The following is a 14,453-nucleotide window of genomic DNA, read 5'->3' as shown; positions in this document are numbered from 1 at the left end:
GTGAGCGTATAGGGCTTATTGTACTTATCTACTTATTGTAGAGTTAACAAAAGCATTGCAATGTTCAAAGTGGATTTCATAAATCTCAGTAGACCGGGACGATTTTAAAATGAGTGTTTCATTCATAAATTTGTACAAACTTACCAGTGATGAAAAGGGGCGGGGTTACATAAGGTCTATACACTACTGTTTCAAAGTTTGGGGTCAATAAGATTTAAAAAAAAAAAAAAATAATAATACTTTCATCCTGCAATTGATTAAAAACAATAAAACAATAAACCATTAAAACCAGTTCTTTCTATTCATCATTCCTAAAAAAGAAAGTATTTCCACAAAAATATCAAGCAGCACAACTGTTTTCTTTGATAACAATAAAAATGTTTCTTGAGTGCTAAATCAGAATGATTAGAATATTTTCTAAACAGGAAAATATTCACACAGAAGACTGTAGCTGCAATGCTAAAAGTCAGCTTTGCATCACATGAATAAATTACTTTTTAAATTATATTCAAATAGAAAGAAAAATGTTTTATTGTAAATATTACTGTTTTTTACAGTATTTTTGATCAAATAAATACTGCCTTAGTGAGTATAAGAGACTTATTTTAAAAACGTTAATAAAGCCCTAAACTTTTGAATATTTTTTTTTTTTTAGGCTGAATAGACATTTTAAATAAAGTTATGAAATAATGCATTTTAAAAATGCATGCTCTGTAATGTCAATGGCAAAGTTTAAGGCTACACTGATGCAGCATCAGAACCGCTTTGCTTCTGCAAACAGTATTGTAGGCTACATCTACGTGGCATTGTGTATTTAGCCTACACAGAATTTAGAGCAGACTCAGAGCAGCCTTAACTCAGCAGTATAGAGACGCCTTAAATGATGCTGAGAGCACATCCTCCTCCTCCTCATCATCTCCAGTGCTGATCTCTGGGCAAAAGGGGGGGTGTTCTCGTCACAGCGCTGGAAATCCCCCCCATTAGTCACATAAAAGCGACCCGAATGCCAGTTCCACATCATATTAAAGCTCGATCCTGAGCCGGACGAGGACTTTAAACTATGTAGGCACGGTGGACAGGGTTTAAATGGGCAATCTGATGGGCAGCTGGAGATACAAGGAGCCGAGCACAGTGGAAGAATGCGACTCGACGTGGGAAACGGACTCGGAGAGCGACGAGCATCAGCCGGGAGGAGAGGAGGAGGACAGCGGCATCTCCGAATCCATGAGCCCGGCGGATGCAGTCAGAGGAGCCGAGCAGCTGGATCACGGATCACCGCAGGTACCTCTTCATTGACGAGCACTGAAAGATAACAAAGGAGGAACAATAATAACCATGAAAACGTTCGCTAGGCGTATCTGTAATGTTCAAAGTAATGATTGTGGTGTTGATATTTAAAACCTATGTAGCCTAAATCCGTGTGGTGTAAGCACGCGTGCTGTGCTTGCCTAAAGCGTGGGCAATGTCAATCTATCTAGTAGCTATTATTAAATTAGCGATGTACAGCTGTAAAGAACACGGCGCTATACTGAAAATTGCACATTTAGGGTAAAATTTTGACTGAATACCAAGCACAGTTGCAGTTGTAATGGGCTCTATTGTGTCATTTTTGTCCCTTTTTCTGCATGACTGCTATAAATAGCTGGATGTAGGCTTTGTGACATTGTTGGTGACATCTAATACCACTACTAATAAAAAATAAACTCAACAAAAGCATATTTTATTAAAACATAGCTGTTTGACCCATATTTGAAGAAGCTATGACCTTTCACCTTTGGCTTTTCAGCATGTCCTGTAGCTTTAAATACACTAGTTTTTGTTTTTATTTTTTTGGTCTACATAGTTTTGTTTATGCATTTTCGTCAGATCAGTGAATAAAAAGAGTTTCTACGCATACTGTCCTCTATTATTGGGTATAATCAGTACCCAATGTAAAAGGCCCCTTACAGTTTTATTTGTGAAATACACAACGGAAATTGTAGCTCTGAGAGACACACCATTCATTATCTAATAGAAAAATAATGCAGACATTAAATGAAATTGCAAAAATGTTTAAAATTAAACAGGAAACGGTGCACTTCTTGCCAGTGTTGTATGCTAGAGAGTTAACTTTTCTTAGAGCAATAGTTAGGTTAAAGCATTGTATCTTTGACCTTGTTAGTTGTTATTTGTTTTAAAATGGCTCATGTTCTCTCTAGGTTTCTGGATTTAAGGCCACAGAGACTGTGACCTGTTCAATGTGATCTATTTCCTCATGGGAAATTTGCTCTGTTGAATTTCCTGTCAGCGGAAGAAGGAAATTGGATTTTTATTAATTTGAAGCTAAGATTTTGATAACAACTTTTCACACTCACCATTATAGTATTGAGCCCTGCATCAAAGACCGTTGTATTATTTAATGCAAAATGATATAAGTAAATGTAATGTTATTAATTAATAAGCCTCACTGGCATTTCAATATGACATTGGCCTCTACTAGCAAACCGCTTCATGTTGTGTGTAAGAGAGCAAGATTTCTGTGCTGAGCTTTCACTCAACCATAAAGATGTTCAGTGTTTGAACATCACAAGAGGCTGAGAGCTAAAAATGGTCATGAATTAGTTAGAAAAGTACATAGTCTACAAAATGGAGCTCTTCTCTCTTGTCTAACAGCCTTTGCATCCCAATGGGGAAGAGCAGTGACAATGTAGCTCAGATGCTGATGAGTGAAGTCATTCATACGCTCTTTCACTGCCTATGTAACCATTCCACTCCTTTCTCTCCTCTCCTCCCACAGTTTGGTGACATGATGGAGTCCTCTACTAGGATGAAAAGGAGCTTTTACGCCGCAAAGGACTTGTACAAGTATCGGCACAGTTATCCGGTAAAGAGTTACGTCTACTCTCTTCAGGTTTCTCATACAGAGCTTGAAGGCCGATCTTCTTTGAATATGAAATTTGCAGTTAGTATTGCAGTACAGTCAGCAGAGAACATAATATAGACCAAATATACTCTCTCTCTCTGTCCTTCTGTCCTGGTTTTAATCTGTGATTCTGTTGCTCAGAACTACAAGGAGCCTCGTCAGCCGAGCGAATACCGCAATCTGAGGTTTTATCTGAATAAGATCCCCCTGGTGCCGGATGGTAAGTGTGTGTTTGCTTTTTCGTTTTAATGACTGAACAATGGGATTTGGACTGAAAAGAACGCCATCACTTGTGTTACTCAAAAGTTCTTTGTATGTGTACAGTGTGTTTTATTGCAGCCATTGAATGTGTTGTGACTGAAGTACTGATGGTGCGTACTAAATTAATCTTTCTTTTGTCTTTTCATACTATTTCCTGTATATAAAGAACTAATATTATTGCTGTTCTTTCCAGGACAGCATTGTATGGGGTTCAAAATGTTTGCCAAACAAATCTGCTTTATTGTTTTTAAATCACCATTATATTAAAGGAAGTTCCTCCCTGGAAGTCCCTTGATTCTCATAATGAGACTGTGCCTTAATTGTTACATGGGGAAATTTTCTTCGCAATAATATCACACAGCCATTTCAGGAAAAGAAGCATGGTGCAAATAATGATCTGGGCTGGTAATCCAATAAGATTCAAACCATGGTTTACACAGATGATCCATGAGCAAGAGAGTCATCTTAAAATAATTTTACCCATGATTACTTCAAGAAATAGTTCCGAATAACAAACATTCTGTCCATTATTTACTTGTTTCAAATTTGTGTGCTGTTATTTTTTCCGTGGAATGCTAAAAAGATTTAGAAGAATATAGACATTCCTCTTTTTCATAATCGTTATTTAAGAGCTTTTCAATGAGTTTGTAAAGGTTCTCAAGTTGAGAGCTTTTTGGATTGGCTGATAAATAACCTAAATGTGAAAAAAAGAATTCTCACACACAGTTTTAAGGACTATTTTTATACTCTCATAATGTTTTTGTCTTTGTTCGCGGTTCTCAGCTGTGGTCACTGACCCAACCTTTTTTTATGTAAAAGGTTATAAATTAATATATATATATATATATATATATATAATGAGTGAATTTTCATTTTTGATTGAGCTATTGCTTTGTTACATTAGACATGTTCTGAAATTTGCTTTGGATTTTTGCTTTTTTTTTGAGAAAACAAAAGAGTCATGTCGATCCCGCCTACAATATTTCACCTGAAAATATTGATGGTGAGACTCACAACACAAGAATATTACAATACACAAAGACATGAACATACATCGTGCAAGAACATTTATACCCAACTGAACATAAAGCAGTTTTTACAACCGAATACACATGCCAGCTGGTGTGAGGGAAGAACATGGGTTCTGGAGTGCTTCATTAGCTGAATGTTTTCCCTGCGGGGCCAGTTTAGGCAGGCAGACAGTGAAGACATCTCAGAGGAGCCATTGATTGGTTATTGTGGGCATGTTTGAGAATTAACTGGATCTGTTGTGCAAGCGTTTAATGGCAGCATAACTGCTTCACTGCTGTTTAGGCAGAAGGATACATGCACACACACACCTACACACCGCTGTGCTCTGTGTTCCCTTGAGATTTCAGTGTTTCCATGTCATGGATGACCTACACGTCTGTTTGCACTCTGATCTGAAACAACACGCTGTCCTATCATGTCTCATATGTGAATGAATCATTATTTTTAATTAAATCTTTTAAATGAATCATTTGATCTAGTACACATTGGTCTGAATGATTTGTTCACAGACTATTTATCTCAATGATTCAGCGATCAGGTCCTAGTAAATCTCAGCTTGAGAGCTCTCTAGAAGAAAAGATGATGAAATTACGACTTAAATTTTGGGCTGATAATCATAAGAAGTCTTATGGACTACAGTTATGATACATTTATGCCGCTTTTGCTTTCTTTTTAAGACTTGAATGTTCCATGAAGAAATAAAGTCATAGGCTTTTGAAAAACTGTCCCTTTAATAGAGTTTTAAGTGACTAATTCTGAGCTTGGCCTGTTGTGATGATTTATTATTTTTCTCTTTGTCCCCGCAGGTATTTATATTGAAGAAATCCTCACTAAATGGAGGGGCGACTATGAAAAATTAGAGCACAATCACACATACATTCAGTGGTAAGACATTTCTTCAATATTCCAGCTTCTCTGCGAGCAATAAAGCGCCTAGTCAGTAATTGCTTAATAATGCTTAATAACTGAGACTTCACAAATTGTTATCGGCCAGGCACTTACTATATTATTATCACTGCTTGTTCACAGAACAGAGAAAGTTGCGTGTTTATATGTGCATGAGGGATTTTTGGATGGCGAGACATGGATTAGATGTCCTGTTCTTTACCATCTGTTCAAAATAAAATTCATCTTCTTTAGATGCAAATCCTGTAGATCAAGGCAAAATCAAACAAGAGCATGAAAGCGGACAAAGGCAGTTATAAAGACAATATCAGCACAATCGTGCTACCTGCAGGTGAAGGGGTCAATAACATCCTTTTTGGTGACAAAAGATGGCCTTAGGACTACATTAGATAAAAGTTTATTTAATGTTTAACGTTGCTTAAATATTCATAGACCGCTTTGGCTGACATCATCTCTTTTGTAACCGAAGAAGCTTTGGGGAATGTCTATGACTTGAGGGCATTTCCTGATTAAATGGTCCATTTTCCTAACATTAAAGATGCAAACGATAAAGGTTTAATCTTAATGGTAGAAGATAAGTGCAGCCCCCATTATAGAAATGTATGTAAGCTTTTCTAAGAATTTGAGATTAAATCAAGCATGATTAATTAAACACATTGCAGGCACTACAGTAAAGCCAGCTGCTTGTGTGCATAAAGCATCATAGCTTTCAATATTAATAAACATGTTATAGTATATATTAAGCCATGAAGAGGTATTTCCGTATCTGACTAAGAGAAATACTCAGCAACTCTTTTGGATTCTGATTATTATTATATTGTTGATATAATAAAAGAGGCACTTGTTCAAGGTCAACGTGGGAAAAATACTGAACATTCACATCACCTGTAATATACTGTAACTAGTTGGTGAAATGAATCCTATTTAAATTTCGGTTGCTGCAACTTGGACAAAATGTGTCTCCTGCATTTGCTTCATGCTACTACTGACTAGAAAAATACAAAGCATTTCCCGTTGACCTTTTTGGTCCTTAAAATAGAGAATTAGCATTTCGAGCCATGGGTTTCCTCAATAATTTTTAACGGGTTTTCAGAGTCTATAACTTTACCAATGAAATGAACATTTTAAAACAGTGTGCTTAAAAATGTAAGTTACTTGGTAAAACAGTTGCTAAGCAGGGACTTCATCTACCACATATGCACATGCTTGATCAGCTTGACAGCTGCTGGTGTTAGCAGCGTTTTTAAAGCACACAGCAGGTTCAGTATTCACGCTTGAGGTATAAATGTGTGAAATTTCTGTTGTAGAACATGACATAAAAGTCTCCTCAAATAATGTTAACCACAGACCTTATTCTACTCAGTCCAAAATAAAAAGAAAAGCTAAAATTAGCCTTTCGGGTTGGCCTACAAATTGACATCATGTTTTTTTGTTTCATGCTTTAGTCATCCTCTTTTTCAACCTCTAATTCATTTTAAAAATAAATATTATACAATACCTATTATACAATACCAAGGAGGAAACATGTAAACAGTAATGAATTTGAATCTGCTGGCAATGTATCTTTCAGCGAACGTTGAAGGTTGTACGGAGGTTAAACAGAGGTTTTACGTCATGTGCTCTTGTAAAGTTCTCAGTAGGGTGCCCTTACCTCACTCACCCCCAGAGCTGAAGCTCCTGTTCGTTCCTGCCTGTGCTGTTATTACAAGCATTGAGGGTGAGGAAGAGGGCGAGGACATGATGCCCCAAGCCCGTGTGAAATAACAGCACAGTTCTAAAATCAAGCTTCACGCATATGCTGCCAATCGTACCTCGGCACCCCCTCCTGCCGAGGAAAAAGTGATTAGCTTCTCTCATTCCCCCCTACTCACTTTTTCACACTCCGTATGCTTGCAGGGCTATTTGCATAATATCAATTAGCGAATGTAAAAACACAAGTGAGTGCAAGCAGAGAGATCGCTAGCATTTTGCCTCTTTAAGTAAATTAAGAAGAGATGACAGCGAAAGCTTGCCTGCTATAGCAGGCAGCCAGCCAGAATGTCATGGCTTCAGAGAAAGAAGAGAAACAGCTTTTTTTTGGAAAAAAAAAAGATGTGCCAAGGTTTGCGAGGTATGCTTCGCTAGTGTGCGTGCGTTTTTGTGACAAATGAGGATATAAATTTGTATAATGACACAGGTATTACAGGGTGAAGGTGACTTTTCAGGACATTGACCCATGTCCCCACTTTACAAAACGCTTATAAATCATACGGAGTGAGTTTTTTGGGGGGAATGTTGAAATGTCTCCTGTGAGGGCTAAGTTTAGGTGTAGGGTTGGTGTAGTAGGGCAATAGCACACACAGTTTGTTCAGTATAAAAACCATTACGCTTATGGGATGTCCCCACTTTTCACAAAAACAAACGTGTGTGTGTGTGTGTGTATACACACATATATGTGTAAAAAATGTATGTGTTTGAAAATGTTTATCCAGAGTTGTCAGTCATATTTCTAATGGATAAATTATGATAAATTCATAGGTAGATCCTAATTGGTAGTTTCTTTGCTGCTGTTACAGGCTCTTCCCACTCAGAGAACAAGGCCTAAATTATTATGCTCAAGAACTCACTCAGGATGAGATAAAGGTATGCTGCTCAAGCCAATCAAAATCAGTCAAGACATGTATACTCTTAAAAATAAAGGTTCTTCTGTGGTTCTTCATAGCAAAGAACTTTATTCTTTTTATTTTCATTTTATTGATTCATTGATTTTTTTTTTTTTGCTGTATAAGGACTTGAGTTGTCAGTATGGTTCTCTGGATGGAATAAAAAATAAGTGCTTTAAATAAGTGTTTTGATTTTTGGGTCCTTGGTACATATAAAAAAATATATATTTTTTTATGAAACTCAATTATATTAGGCTGTAAAACCCTTTGGTTCTAATTGGTTCTAATTTTTCATCCATAAATAGGTTCAGGGAAGTGGCACATTCAGTGCTTTAGTCTCAGTGCCTCTATTTTATTCAGCCTTAAATAACCTTCTGTAGTCATTGTGCAGATCATCTTTAAACCGAGTACGTTTTTGTTTTCAACAGGAATTCCAAAGAACTCGAGAAGCCAAGAGACGCTTCCTCCTAGCATATACGATCATGTTGGATTTCTTTGGAATCAAGCTCCTGGATAAAAATGGGAATGTGGCTCGGGCCCCAAACTGGCAAGATCGCTTCCAGCACCTGAATGAGTGAGTTGTCTTTCTGGTTTGCTGTTTTTAAAAGTCCTTTCTACTCTATAATTTCATTCTTCCCTTTATTTTCTACTTAATCTGTACCAGTTATCTTCACATTCCATGACAATCTGACAGTCTCCTGTCTCCTGCCATATATAGCATGCTTCAGTCCAGGGAGTTCTTAGTCTCCTGTCCCTGAAACACAATTTCACAGTCATGACCCTGACTGCACCGTCATGTGACCATCTTATGCAGGGGCCGGAGAAATGGGTCAGACACACAGAGGAAGTTGAACAGAGAAGACTAGAACAGGATGCAAAAACTTTTGCATTTAGAGAAATGCAAAAAAATGATTTAGATCAGGGGAAAAATGCAGAAAGGGAGAATTGCACACGAGTTTGATGAACGCACAATAAGCAAGGAGGGAACGAAAGAAAATCCGCAGTGCAGTGGGCTGAGTAGTAGACATAGATGACTGTGTGTGTCTGTCTGTGTGTCATTGCCCCAGGACTGTGCCATAGAGGACACACTTACATGACATTGCAGAGATACTCCGCTTGATGAACTTTGTCTGCAGTGTGAATGGGTCTATACAAAAAGCTAAGAGTATTCCTCTCTTACACTGGACAAAAATGACTTCTTGATGAGTTTTTTATTTAGTCTTTTTTGGCTTGTTGTCCAGTAAACATATCTAATTGACACTGCAAAGGTGCTTCTGAAGTGGCATGTTAGGTGTCTTTACACAGATGCTTGTTTAATGCTGCTTAGAGGTGTTATAAATGCATTTACACTAGGGCTACCCTCGACTAAAGATTTTTCTGAACGACTAATAGTTGTTCATTGGAAGCAATTAGTCGCCTAAATGTATGTTTTTATTAATAAACCATATAATTCATAATGAGCCTTTAGTTGCATATAGCCTATCAGCACTCAAGCGCACCGCAGAAGTAGTGAACGTGAATGCTTCAGGGAAAAAACAGCAAAGACTTCCTTAACATCATAATTCACTATTTTATGACTCATCATCTCCACAGTGGACCCGCATGTTTCATACATAATCTGAAAATATTTGATTTATATTTGAATTGGTTCATTTAAAAGTAGACATTTTGCTTTCTATAGATATATTTTTCATGTCTTTGAGGCAAGCACTGAGTTTTGGTTCTTTTAATTTTTTTTTTGTTGTTTTTTTTTTTTTTTTTTTTGACGCTCAAGTTCACAGAGATGGCAGAAAGCACATCCTGTTTGTTTTCTTTATTTTACAAAGCACAATGATTTGTTGTTATTGTGAGGGCACACAAAAGAAAGTAGACATTTTACAGATTTGAAAGATGTATTACTCTTATCAGTATGGCTAAAATGGAGTATTTGAGCAAATGATTACACCGGACATCCAAGTTAACTTTCATGCGGTGAGCACACTACTGTTCAGCTACTGTAAAATTTTGATCGATTAAGCCTCTTCTGGTTACTGTTAGGCGCAGCCCTAATTTACACAGCTGTATACTTTGATTACAAGGACTAAAGTGCATCTGAGCAGGCATAATTTAGTATAGCTGTTATACAGCATTGCATCTTTACACTGAATTTTGAGCAGGTACAGAGCAGCCTTAACTAGGCTGTGCAAAGATGCCTTACCTATCCTTGAAACAAGATAAATTTACTTGAAGCAACACTGCACACAATATTTAGGCCTGTTTTTAAATAAAGTATTTTAAATGTTTAGGCCTACGTTTCTTATACTGCAGATTTTTTTCCCACTTGTTTTAAACTTAAACTTATAAGACAAAAATTGAAGGCATTGAAGATACATTTATGAAAATTTGTTTATTATATATATTTTTTCAATTTATACAAATTCTAAATAGATAGGTAAATAGCTAGATAGATACAGTATATATGACCTTTGAAGTGTAGCCAATGTCAAATAAATTTCACAAAGCTCATTGGTACTGTGATCCATTAATTCATTACAAAAGTTTGGATAATGTGGAGGTTTATGTTATGTGAAACTAGAACACATAAATATATTGTATGTTTTATTATTTTGTATAAGCGTATTGATGACAATATAAAAAAATGTCATTAAAGGAATATAATCCATTAAGTGCTGTTGTGAAACTAGAAGCTTAATCTGGTTAATGCTTGTTTTAGCTAAGCTGGAAGAAAAGTTCACCCCAAAAATGCCAATGAACCAGCCTTTGTTTTATGTATGTAAATAATATATTGCTTAGACCCTTCCTTACAAATTTCAGCTACCAAAAATAAAATGTCAAAACATGTTTTCCTCTGTCAACAACCAATATTCTTTCCAGGTCGCAGCACAATTACCTGCGTATTACTCGCATTCTGAAGAGTCTTGGTGAACTGGGCTTTGAAAGCTTCAAGCTGCCTCTGGTGCATCTGCTGTTGGAGGAGGCACTGGTGGAGGGCACTTTACCCAACATGCGTCACAGTGCACTGGAATACTTCGTCTACACACTGCGCCAACACGCTCAGAGACGCGCCCTGCTCCGCTTTGCCCAGCGCCACTACCAGCCGCCCGAGAACTTCATCTGGGGGCCACCCAAGAAGAAGCGCATTCCAGCCTCTGGATCCGCAGTGATGAAGGCAGGAAAAAATGAGGTGGTGGAGAGGAGTGTGGGCAAAGCCAGGTCACCTAGGGAGGGCAGAAATAACTTGGAGAGAGAGGCGGACGACATGGACGAGAGGAAGAGTGGAGAGTGGAAATCAGCAAAAGGGTTCATGGTCCTGCAGGAGGTTAGGGGAAGGGTAGATCTAGAAGAATACATTGAGACCATTCCTCTGTAAGAATATAAAGAGAGAGATTCTGGGAATTCTGGAGTAGCTTAAGCTGAGTTTAAAGTTAAGTAAAAGAATGGCACAGCAATATTATTCCATACTATTGCCTTTTAGAGACTTGCTTTGTGAACAATTTGACTGTTTGCCATTTTGATTTTGATTTATTTTTTCTTAACTCTGAATACTTTTCAAAGTGTTATCAGATGAATTTCTCTACCGTAATTCTTACTTGCAGCCCTCTGGAGAGTTCTTAGCGCATGTACAAGTGTGAGTATGTATAAGTGCTACCTGAGCACTCTGTTCGTGTGAAATTTTGCACTTTTTGACTATTCAGTCTTCCCCTGTGAGAGAATATTATCTTAGTCTAGCGGCTTTGAGATGAGGCTTTATTTGCTTATCATAAGCCCGTCTCTTCGACAGACGTGTGTTCTTTTGCGTGTTCAGAGCTCGCTGATGTTTCTTACAACGGATTCTCGTAGCTCATTGTAACAGATTATAATAATGTGAAGTAAGTGTGAGTATAATTGCAGGAATTTTCAGGTAATTGATCTTCCATGTTTCTGTAGGTATGTGTGAGACTTTAATCCAGTTTTCTCGAATATGTCTTGCAATATAAAGTGCCTCTTCTTTCGTTTGTTAAAGCATAGTGAAGTGCTTTATCATTTCGAGTCGGAAGTCGCGCAGTAAGCCGTTTGTGGAAAAACGCAATTATAAGCAAAACAGCAAAACTTGAATTTAGACTCTTTTGTGTTTTGTTAGTTTTTGATAAAAACAAAGCCTTAGCTCTTATTTTTAAATGAGAATTTAAACGGTAAATGCCGTTTTGACGCTAACTTACTTGTGGCAGATCGTAACCGCCCGAGTTCAAACAATGGCATTTCCGCTCATTACACTAGGCTACTAGTTAAAGCACATCAGAAGGTATATTAAAAGTGTATTTATGTTAAAAATTGTATTATTTAATTGGCGAAGAAGGCGAAGACATCGGTAAAACAGCTTTTGAACAACATGGTACGCCTAACATTCACCTTAGGAATGTCTGCTGGTTAGTTGGAAAAAAGTAGGCCTAAATAATAATAGTTGAATATATGCACAATATTATAAATGAACATTTACATTTTTAGGCTGTTATATATGTATTTAGACGCCTTTTTCTTAAAAACAGGTTTGACAGCCACCCTTTAAATGATTATATCTCTAGAACTGTTTGAAAGATAATGATAACATTAGAAAGCAGAGACTTGACTCAAAGTAATGGAGCAATTCATATATGTACGTATGAGTGTGTATGCTGACTTTCTCTAATCATACTTACAGTGTTTAAGTGTGGACAATCAGGGCTATTGATCGTCACTATCCACATAGAATACAAATAAACTAGTGTTTTTATTAGCAGATATTAATTAATATGGCTCACGCATGTTATGTGTGTTTATTCCACCCTGCTGTTTCAGAGTGTACCCAGAGGGCTAGACAATACCTCCTGTGTGTGTTACGACTTTTTAGTTTCTAACGGCACACAAACAGCGAACAATTTCAGGAAATACTAAACCCCTTCTTTCTTGTAATAGTGGCTGAAGACCATCTTCCCTTTTCACTTTTGGATTAAACAATGAAGGCTCTCTCATTCTTTCCCCCTCAATATTTAGATTGAGCACACTTTTCTGTTTCCCAACTAACCCAGTTCATACCCTGGGGTTCATTAAATGCTATCTATCTAAATGTGTGAGAGTCATGCATGAAAAGAGGGTTCACATTCTGCTTCATTATTTCCTCCAAATGGACAGATATAATTCTTCTGTCCAAAGCCTGAAAAACCATAGTTGTCCTGTCTAAGATGCCTTCATCTCAGTTTTTGAATTCAACACAGATGTGCACTGCAATATTCCACAATCCTGTGCATGGCAGTTGATGAAAAGAAAAAAAGACATCTGATGGAGAGATTGAAAGAAGTACATTCATTCATAAATGTCTGTTTTTTCGACTTGTACTAGAAATAAGTATTAATATTTGCTTGCCTATCTCGTAAGCTCACTTGAATTTCTTGAAATTGTTGATTTTTAGATGTGAAGTTATAATGCTTTGGAAGTCAGTCTGAAACCAGTTTTCTTTAGGAGGTACTTTTATACAAAAATATTGCCTTTAAGTCAAAATAGGCAGCAAAACTTTATAGGTTTCAGACTTCTATCCTGTTCGGAAACAAATAGCCATCTTCTCTTTGTTCATCTGAAGCACCTGTGGTTCTAAAAGACTGTTGAATCCACATCTCAGTATTTGAGTGTTTCTTGTGCCATAATTGTGTGGAAACAGTTTGAATGGCGACATGTAAGGCGCCTTAAGTGTTTATAACTTATAACTTTGTTGAGAAGTGATCATTTGAAATCAAAGGAGATGTGACATTTGGAAGTTCATATTTGGACGTTTCTATTGTGGCCTACTATATAATAAAGTGCAGCTCTTTGATGAATTGTGAGTGTGTGTGCGTTTAAATGTAGCTATACTGAATTTTGATGTTTTGTGAATTTGACTTACACAACTGTACATTTCCTCCTGTACATTTAATTCAATTGAATTAATTTGCCAGTCAGAGGTGGATAAATGGGTATGGTGATGTTACTATTATGGTGTGTCAAATATATATTTATGCACTTTGGGAAGATACTGTAAATGCACATATAAAACAACTATTTGTAATAAATACAATTTCAAAATAAAAAATATAAAATCACAAACTAACCACAATAATTTCGAATACTTTTTCTGATTGGTCAATCACAGCATTCTGTGGTCATATAATATAAAATATTATAATAATATGAATATTATAATATATAATTATTATATAAAATATATTATAAAATATTTTTAATTAATAATAAAGTTTTTATTTATTTAAAGCAGAATTCAATTTGGTTGGACCCAAAATGAACCTCTACACTCTTACACAAAGAAAATATATTTTCTTATTAACAATCAGCATAATAAATGATTTCATGTATCTGGAAAATCTACAGAATAATATATCCAACCCAGTTAAGTAAATTAAGCACAAATCCAGTCACCATGTTGCCATGACTTTGGACAAAACATCCAATTGTCCAAAAATCCTTAGATGTTCTCAGTAAACACTTTTCTTATATTCCATCACATATATTTTCATATACTGTATGAAATGTGTAGCTAACAGTAAAGATCAAAGTTGATAATGTGTTCTTCATTGCTACACATTTTAAATGTATCAATATATAGCCCAACATGGTCCATAATGAAAAAGATAGCACTAGTTTAGATTATTTAATATATCGTATTATATTATCCAGTATATTCCCATATATTTTTTGTTTCGTAA

General features: G+C 36.4%; 1 protein-coding gene across 1 annotated transcript; it reads left to right on the top strand.

Annotated features, from left to right (window-relative positions):
* The first annotated feature begins 792 nt into the window (after positions 1-792).
* On the top strand, positions 793-13,805 carry LOC306884647 (opioid growth factor receptor-like protein 1). The gene is made up of 7 exons (XM_079440709.1): positions 793-1,281; positions 2,777-2,863; positions 3,044-3,122; positions 5,002-5,080; positions 7,657-7,723; positions 8,172-8,317; positions 10,618-13,805. The coding sequence occupies exons 1-7, from the start codon at positions 1,087-1,089 to the stop codon at positions 11,111-11,113; spliced, it is 1,149 nt and encodes a 382-aa protein (XP_079296835.1). The 5' UTR covers positions 793-1,086; the 3' UTR covers positions 11,114-13,805.
* The last annotated feature ends 648 nt before the right edge of the window (positions 13,806-14,453 follow it).

The sequence above is a fragment of the Barbus barbus genome (genome assembly GCF_936440315.1).
Source record: "Barbus barbus genome assembly, chromosome: 18".
In the NCBI taxonomy this organism is placed as follows: Eukaryota; Metazoa; Chordata; class Actinopteri; order Cypriniformes; family Cyprinidae; genus Barbus; species Barbus barbus.
Note: the sequence above shows the minus strand (reverse complement) of the source record. Positions and strands in the feature narration are given on the sequence as shown.

What these genes read in the sequence shown, in the direction of transcription:
- LOC306884647 (XM_079440709.1), top strand. Translation starts at nt 1,087, where the DNA reads ATGGGCAATCTGATGGGCAGCTGGAGATACAAGGAGCCGAGCACAGTG. An exon ending in TCACTCAGGATGAGATAAAG is followed by an intron (nt 7,724 to 8,171) that starts GTATGCTGCTCA and finishes TGTTTTCAACAG; the next exon opens with GAATTCCAAAGAACTCGAGA. An exon ending in CGCTTCCAGCACCTGAATGA is followed by an intron (nt 8,318 to 10,617) that starts GTGAGTTGTCTT and finishes TATTCTTTCCAG; the next exon opens with GTCGCAGCACAATTACCTGC.